The 9,041-nt window shown below is 44.7% G+C and overlaps 1 protein-coding gene across 1 annotated transcript; it reads right to left on the reverse strand.

Annotated features, from left to right (window-relative positions):
* Nucleotides 1–3,892: 3,892 nt before the first annotated feature.
* CSTB (cystatin B (stefin B)) lies at nt 3,893–4,852 on the reverse strand (the record flags this gene model as incomplete). Its single annotated transcript, XM_010282459.1, has 2 exons — nt 3,893–4,021; nt 4,751–4,852. Coding segments are annotated over 2 exons (231 nt in total), but the record flags the coding sequence as incomplete, so codon positions are not given.
* Between the last annotated feature and the right edge of the window lie 4,189 nt (nt 4,853–9,041).

Consider the following 9,041-nt stretch of genomic DNA (forward strand, 5'->3'; position numbering starts at 1 on the left):
ACTTCAGCATGTGGCTTCTTGGATTTGTTTTAAGTGCATTAAATACAAACTATTGGCCACTCCTCAGAAAGCGAGGTAGAGAGATAATTTCTGGAAAGGGGGAATGGAGAAGCCAAACTGTGCCCCCTTTTGTAAGTTTAGCTTCATTGTAGGGGAGCAGGGTGGGGAGCAGGAGCAAGCTCCTTGAAGGAGCCGACGCAGCTGAATCCCAGCATTCAGCCCCTGGAGCAGGGAGCTGACCTAGAGGGTGGGCTTCAGTGGAGACCTGTGGGACTCATTCGTCTGTTTTTTTGTTGTTTTTTTTTTTTTAAAGCATCAGCCAGCTGCGGTAAGAGCAGTCTTCAACTGAGCTCTGAGGTGACAAAAGTAGGGGGTGAGCCTAATCGACAACAAAAATACTTTCCTGTTAGCAGCTGTTTAGGTAGGGGCCTTTGAATTACCTGCCAGGGAGCTGGGGCTCGGGTATGAGACATTAAATGCATAAATAGGTTTCAGGCCATGCCTTGCTTGTATTCATGTTTTGGTGCTATAGTGAGGGATGGGTATGTAATTGTCACAGGCATATAGTGCTGAGAAAAATGTGGCAGCTGCCCATTTCTCTGCATGCCAGTATTCTGGATCAGATGTTTTAATCCCTCACAGTGTTAAAAGAGCCTGTAGTCTGTGTCTTTGAGAGTAATCCTTCCCTTGTACATCTAACAGAGTTTCCACAAGAGCTCAATCCTGCAGTCTAATGTTACAAATCCTTAAGATACAGCAAATTGAGCATTATCAACACTAACATCCTCTCACAGAGTAGCATTTGGAAAAAATGCTCAGTTTTTTTGAACTGTGAAAACATGGGGAGTTACCAGCAACAAAAAAGACCCTGTGTCTTCAAACCACTTTAGCAAAGCAAGAAGTGCCATAATAAGCCAGACTTACTCTCTCCCTTTATTCCCTATTGGAGGGGTGTGGGGGGGGACTCTTTGGGCTGATATAGGCAGAAGCATGTAAGCCCCCCTTCATAATTAGGAGACAGAACATGTTCCTAAGCAATGCTGTTTACACACACAGAGCACATCTGCAATAAAAAGGCCAGTAGCATGCACAGCAGTTCACCATGCCCTCTCTTCTCAAAGCTGCTTGTCCTTTCTTCAGTCTGGGGCCAAGGTCATGCAGCAATGTCATCCAGACATGGGCTTTTTCCCCTCAGTTCAGAGTGCAGCAACTCCTGTCCAACTCTCAAAATTAATTACACAAGGCAAACATCAAAATTTCCAAGCTTGGCTACAGAATTTTGCTGAGCAGGTATAAATAGTAATACTTACACAAACACACCAATAAAAAAAGTCATAGACTGGTTGTAGTTGGAAGGGTCTGCTGGAGATCATAGTGTCCAACCCGTCTGCTCAAAGCAAGGTCAACTAGAACAGCTGGCTAAGGATTGTGTGCAGTTAGGATTTTGGCGCTCTCCATCAATGGAGCCTCCTCAACCTCTCTGGGCCCCCTGGTCCCCTGTTTGACCACCCTTGCAGTTGTTAAGAGAGACACAAAAGGGGGATTTTCCCTATATTACATGGAATTTACGTATTTCAGTTTGTGGCTATTGCCTCTTGCCCTTTCACTGCACTGAGCACTACTGACAAAGCCTGGTTCTACTGCCTCCCCCTTCACCTTGTCACCCCAGGGCTGAACAAGCCCAGCTTTCTCAGCCTCTCCTTTTAAGTCAAGTCAGATGCTCCAGTCAGTTGTCTTGGTGGCCCTTTTCTGGACTCAGTCTATTACATCTGTGTCTGCCTCGTACTGGGGTGCCCAGAACAGGGGACAACAGTCCATGTGTGGCCTCATCAGTGCTGAATGGCAGGGGGAAGACTGGCCTCTTGATCTGCTGGCAGTGCTATTCCTAAGGCAGCCCACGGATACTGCTGGCCACCTGTGCCACAAGGCATCCAAAAACTGACTCCCGGGTCTTTTTCTGCAGAGCTGCTTTCCAGCTGCGCAGGCCCAGGCTGTACTGGTTATTCCTTCCCAGGTGTGGGACTTTGCATCTCCCTTTGCTGACAGTCGTGAGATGCCCGGCTCCTCATTTCTCCAGCTTGTTGACATCCCTCTGAATGGCAGCACAGCCATCCAGTTGTATCAACCACTCCTCTTGGTTTTGTGTTGCCTACAAGCCTGCTGAGGCTGCGCTGGGTCCCATTATCCAGGTCACTAATGAAGATGTTGTTACACAGTATTGGTCCCAATATTGGCCCCTGGGCTACACCCCCAGGTGTAGGGACTGACCTCTAGATGGATTATGTGCTGCTGAACTTTTTGAGCACAGCCATTCAGCTAGTTTGCAGTCCACTTATCTAACACATGCTTAATTAGTTTGTCTATGAGGATGTTATGGAAGACAGTATCAAAAGCCTTACTAAACGCAAGGTAAATAACATCCACAGCTCTTCTCTGCCAAGACATCACATAGTAGCAAGCTATGAGGTTGATTAAGCATGATTTCCCCTTCGTACATCTATGGTGACTACTTCCAATCACCTTCTTGTCCTTAATACATGTGTAAATGACTTCCAGGATTATTTGCTCTATCACGTTCCCAGGGACTGAGGCGAGGCTGATGAGCCTCTAGTGCTCCAGGTTCTCTTCCTTGCCCTTCTTGAACACAGGAGTGACATTTTCTTTCTTCCAGTCCTCAGGAACCTCCCTTGGTCCCCATGACCTTTCAAAGAGTATTGAGTGTGGCATTGCAGTGACATTGGCCTGCTCCCCAAGCATCCATAGGTGCATCCCCTCCAGTGCCATGGCATTGTCTAAGTAATTTGTTTAAGCGTTCCCCTAACCTGATCCAGCTCTGGTGAGGGAACTTGTCCTTTCTCCAGACTTTCCACTCATCTTGGGGCCCTCGAATTCCTGAAGGCAAGTCCTACCAGTAAAGGCAGCACTGAGTGCCTCAGCTATTTCTGTGCTCTCTGTTCGCAGGTCCTCTGCTCCACTGAGCACAGAGGGACCACATTTTCCTTAGTGTTCCTTTTGCTGCTGGTACACCTGCACAAGCCTTTCTTGTCCCTCGCCAAATTAAAATAAAGTATTTCTAATTAAAACATAGAATGAACATATGGGTATCTGGAATATGAAAAACACTCGCTGAAAAAAAACTCGTGAGCAACATAACCATATTGAAAATGAGTAAAGAGAACAGTGAAACACCAGCCAAATATGCTATCTCAATTCAAGAGAAATATTTATTGTTATTAATGCAGAAATGCTTGTCCAGCTTAAGTTCCTTTCCAGGACTTTTCCTTAGGACTGAGAAAATAAGCAAGTTGCTTTTTTTTTTTAAAACTCGTACACCCTCTACTGGACATTATATCCTACTGCTGCAAGAGGATAAACATGATCACCAAGGGAATGTTTGTTTCAAAAGACTATAATCCTCCTCTTTCTCTTGCTTTCAAAATCACTTCAGCTCAAGTCTCTCTTCAGGTCTTTGATACTAAAATACATAGTACTGTTTAAATCTACAGATATAGTCACAGTTGCAAAACAGCACAGAGAAGATTCTGGTTTTCCTCTTGCTCTTTGCTGTAAATTACATGAGTGTCACTCCCCTTTCAATTTCCAGACCAAGGAAGTCCACAAACAGGACTCAGCCACAGTATTCGCGGTAAGCTGCACTGAAGTCAGTGCAGTGACTTGGGTTTCCATTAGTGTAAGTGAAAGGAGAGCCATGACACTATAAAATCTAGGTATTGTACAGGACGGGAATGGCATAAAAGCAATTGATTTTTCCCAGCATTAAGTTTTAAAAAAGACACTTTCTTTTCTCTTTTGTTGGCACAGGAATCAACAATTTGCAGCCTATAGAAAATGCATGTAAGAAACTATTAGGAAAATGCACATCATTAGCTTGCTAGAAAAAAGCCAGTTCATCATGCTTAGTCTTGCTGCTCTGGTAACTGTGGAGATTCAGTGGCTTATTCTCGTGAGGAAGGCTTCTGAACACCCGCAGGTGCATGAACTCATCATTGCCAACATGGACCTGCAAAGCATGAAAACCAGTGAGTTCCATGGAGTAACAGCAGCCTTCAGCAGGCGGGATGGTGTAGATTTGTGTGGTTTGAGGATGGAGCAACAGAGAGGCAGTAAGAAAACCCATCATCTCAGAGGTGTGGTCATGTTTTAAACCAGAGTGGGAGTCAGGACTTTGTGGAAATACCACCCAATCCTTCCATGCCTGTTAATCCTCCCTGTGCCCAAGACAGGGAATATACAGGTAGGGAATCGGAGTTGCATAGAAGTGACTAATATGTTAAATACATGCAAAATGCTGTAATCTTATCTGGCACAAGCAGCACTTAAATGCTTTGACCACAGTTGCTTGTTTTTGTGTGTGGCATCACTATAGGCAGATTCAGAGCAGGTTTGATACTTCACTGTATCTTTACACGTCTGGAATTCATTTAATGCAATGTTAGTGCTCAGCATCACAAATGTGTAATTATCCCCAAAACCAAGTTTCACAAAATTATTACAAAAACAGGGAAGTACTCTTACATCCATTTAATACTGGCAGGGAGACAGGCTGGGAGGTGGGGGATGGATTTGTTTTGGTGTTTGTTTTTTTTTTTTTTAAATGTACACATTTTTTTTCTTATTAAGGCCAAATCATAAAGATCCTGCTGTAAGTAAAGAACAAATCCCACCATTCCAAGTATTATACATTTTAATTAAAAAAAAAAAAAAAATCCCATTGCCCAGTGTCCTCTACCTTGATGAAGTAGTTTGTTCCAGCAACCACCTGAGTTTTAAACTCCACTGCAGTGAAGACATCAAACTTTTTCCCTTCTTTTTCTTCTAGCTGAGGTTTCACCTTAAGGAAACAATAGGTTATTTAAGATTGATGCAAGACTTAAGTATTTAGGACTTAAGGCCCACACTATCAGTGTGCCTCAGTACCCTCCAGGTCACTGCTGCTGAATTCTCAGACACAGAGCTCCTGCTTTTCCAAGTTACGAAAAGGTCAATACGAATAATATTAAGTTTTGTGTTAAAGCAAGACCAGAAATCTAGACAGGCAGCAAAGCCAAGACAGCAATGTGATTCAGTCGCCACAGACTGACACCAAGTCTGGAGCCTCCAACAACCCACAATACCTGTGTGGGTATTCTAGAAGATTTATTTTGACAAATGATTTCCTCTGTTGATGTCTCAGCTTCCCTTTCTGTCCTGTACATTTTACAACAAATGTTAAGTGTTCAGTATCTACATGCACAAGACTATAGGTCTTTTTAAAGAGAAGTTTTTAATATACATCATTCTTACAAGAAAAAGGGCTGTCTTCAGCATTGCCTCCCTTTTCAAATTCAGAACAAGTTATTACAGATGCAGCATCACAGAAGAGACATCCAGAAATCAAGTTTTGAAAGCAAACTACCCAAGTCTGAGGTTCTGGAACACTTACTTGACAGTTCTTCCAGCATGTTTGCTGGAATCACTTTTAAACTGCAAATATTTTCCAAAAAATAATTGAACCGTAAAGGTTCTGAGTTATCATCCCAGTTTCCAGAGTGTCAAACCAGTGCTCAGGAAGTCAGAATAACTTGCCCAGTACCCCAGAGGGAGGCATTATGAGTTGCAGCTCTTCTCTCCCACATTTAGCTCTCTAGAACACCATGGCTATAGGGTAAAATTCTTGGTCAGGAAAGCAAAGATTTCCGCCTTTGTTTACAAGGGCAATATGAATTAGTCTTGGGAGTCCTTGCTGCAAGCACAGTTCTACCTAGGCCTTACCTCCTGCACTGCATCATTATGTAGCCCTCCCTCCACTACCAGTGGAACAGCATCAGCAGTGAGTAGATTTTCTCTTTCCAGCTATATGGTGTACTTCCCCTTCTTCCTAAATTCAAGGGGAATGAATATGTTTGCTTTCCTGCCTGAATCCCATCTGCTTCCTTGAGGGAAAACAAGTGCCGGTTTGCCACTGCTCAGATGCTCTAGGTGAAGTAGGAACAGAAACAATTCCTGCAACAGGGTATGTTCTCCCACCTCTCCAGCACTGAGAAGGTGCAGGACCAAGCTCTGGTGCCTTTCCAAGGCAGTTGATCAGTGACCATCCTGTCCCTGGGAGCCGTGACCATACTGTACATCTTCTCTCAGAGGTCATACCTTACGCTTTTCCCAGACTGTGAACAGTATGTCAAAAGTAAGATAAAGTTGTTTGGATGCTTTTGTATATATGTCTTTTGCCATATGGAAATCAAAGCACACACCACAAATTTGGATTTTAAGATGCAAGGAAGGGCATAGCCCCAGAAAGCAGAGTGATTCAGTCCTCCCTCCTCCCCATCCCCTCAGCCAGTGGATGGAGCAAGTGGTTTCAGTTTCCAACACTAGAGCTACTATTACAAATTTTAAGAAGCAGGGGGGAAGGCAGACACGAGCATCCCACTGACCCTATCCTGTCCTGTGCTCTTTTAGCAATCCTAGGTGCTGTGCAAGGTTGGTTTCTTAGGTCTCAAAATCACCCCGGCTCAGCACATTTTGTGTTTCTACTGGAAAGCTGAACACTGGGCTCCGTGACTGCAGACAGCTCAGTCTCGTATGCGGCTGCAAGCTCGTCAGGATATCATCGTGGCAATGACTCACCAGGGCATGTGATAAACAGGCATCCTGATTCAGTACGGAGAGGGAGAACCCAGAGAGAAACACTCTCTGAAAGACCTGGTATCAGCCCACCCTGCTAGTTCAGGATCTCAGTCTAGATCTGGGGGTCCTTGGCACCAAACATGAGCCAACACTGTGCCCTGGTAGTAAGAAAGATAACAGCATACTGGGCTGCATCAGCAGGAGCCTAGCCAAAAGAGAGAAGCAAGCGATTATTGCCCTTTACTTGGCACTTGTTAAAATACATTTGGAATACTGCGTTTTGGGCCCCCAATACAAGAAAGATCTCAATAAATTGTAGTCACCTCAGCGGAGAGCTACCATGAGAACATATGGCTGGAGCACTCATGCTGTGAGGAGAGGAAGAAAAAGAGCTTGCTCAGCCTGGAGAAGAGAAGGCTTTGAGTAAAGCTTTCCAGTACTTACAAGAAGCCAGGCTCTTTACAGAGGGGTGGAAGAAGGAGACCCAATGGTCATAAATTGAAATTGGAGGTTCGGACTGGATATAAGGAAACGCTTTTCCCCTCACGGCCCAGAGAAACTGTGCAGTTTCCATCCTCAGCGGTTTTCAAGATCTGGCTGGACAAAGCCCCGAGCAGACTGGGGCTGCTGACCCTGTGCTCGGCGGGAGCTGCAGTCCCTTCCTACTCAAACAATCTGTGATTCAGCCACAGGGCTGAAAATTACCATGTGCTGAAGGCTCTTCGCTGTTCTCCATGGCCTGTTTGCTTACTCTCAGAGCAGTTACTAAAAAGCACATGGTTCAAAATCACCCTAACTTCTGCCACAGCTGCCAGTGTTAAGCCAAGGACTGAACAGGCCTGGGTGGAAATCCTTGCCATGGAGAGGCAGTTCCTATGGGACTCTTAAGCCAGAGACACAGTTGGAACGAAGCTGACCATCTCTGCCTCACACCGAACCTGCTCTGGGCGAGCAGCAGTACTTGCGGGGCCACGAATCAGAACAATTCTTACAAAACAATGCAATGGACATAAGAACTGGAAAAGCAGGAACAGGAAATGTACTTATAGCAAGCGAACTGGCAGGCTCTTAACAGATCTCCACAAAGACTTGATTTTTAAGCAAAGTAATTTTAGAAGTCTACCTTGCTTTAAGAAAACTAAACTTTCCTTCACAGTCTGTATTCAGATATGGATATGGCTGCGTGGGCAAATTTCAGTTTTGGGTTTTCCCACATATATTTCATTAAATAAAGTAATTTAAGGTGGCAGTCAAAACAAGCTGGACAAACTTGGAAATATTTAGGTGATTTAAATGAAAATGCCAGAATTTTGGTTAATTCCATTCAGGTCTGAATGCAAATGTGGTTTTTTTTTCCTCTTCATCTTATATGTCGACTACCAAACCACTGCAGTCTGCCACAGAATGGAAAAGAATGGAAATTCAAGATTTTAAACATACTAGTTTTCAGTCCATGTGCAGCGTTAATTGCATATTTGCATTATCTTTAACACAACATGTAGGCCTTTTCAGGTCAAAACAGTAATTGCAATTCTCAGTAACATACTAATTACTGCAAACTCAGGTTGGTGTGCAGGACATGCACATGTCTCTTTTTTTTAAGCGCAATATCATAAGATTCTACAAGCTAAAGTTTAATTTCAATGACTGCTATGCCTTTGGGTGCTCTGTATGAGTTTAGAAACTGCTGCAGCCTGGGGCACAAATCTGGACAAAGAGCATAAGAAGCTGGAGCTTGTCCTTCATCTTTCTTCACAGGCTTGACACACCCTAGCTGATAAAAGCAAAAAGCAGAAGGAACTTGAGTTCCCATGACTGAAACAAGACCGCATCCTTTGAAAGAACTTAGTTGCACATTGGCATGTTGCAATGTTGCACATTTTTAGAGCAAAAGTATGTGCTCCGTTAACATGGGCAGTAATTTAAGTTACTGCAAGTAGTATCAGGATTTGGAGTTGGCAGTGGGTAGGGCTGAATCCTGCTTGGGGAACAGCAGAAGCAGCAGAGAATTTTTCTGACTTATGCCCCCCCCCCCCAAAAAAAAAAAAAAAAAAGGCGGCTACAAGATTTAGACTTTGCAAGAACCTCCAAACTCCTTCCTCAAGAAAAGAAAAGCTCAAGAAAATGCATCTTTCAGAGCCGGGAGGCGCACCGGCTGCCCGACGGCTCTGCGCTGGCAGGCAGCACGCCGCCCGCACAGCCGGGGAGGGAGCCGGAAGCAGCACTGTGGCTGTCCCCGAGCACGCAGCGCTGTCCGCGGTTCCTCTCCAAATCCCTCCTAAAATGTCCTCGTAAAATCCTCAACCTGCTCTCCCCGGAGGCAATAAAACGACGGAAGGCCAAGCAGGCACAGGGAGGGCTCCCGAGAACGTTTCCACACTCAGTCTTACTGCTTGTCGGCTGAGGGGCAGGAG

The sequence above is a fragment of the Phaethon lepturus genome, unplaced genomic scaffold (genome assembly GCF_000687285.1).
Source record: "Phaethon lepturus isolate BGI_N335 unplaced genomic scaffold, ASM68728v1 scaffold22122, whole genome shotgun sequence".
In the NCBI taxonomy this organism is placed as follows: Eukaryota; Metazoa; Chordata; class Aves; order Phaethontiformes; family Phaethontidae; genus Phaethon; species Phaethon lepturus.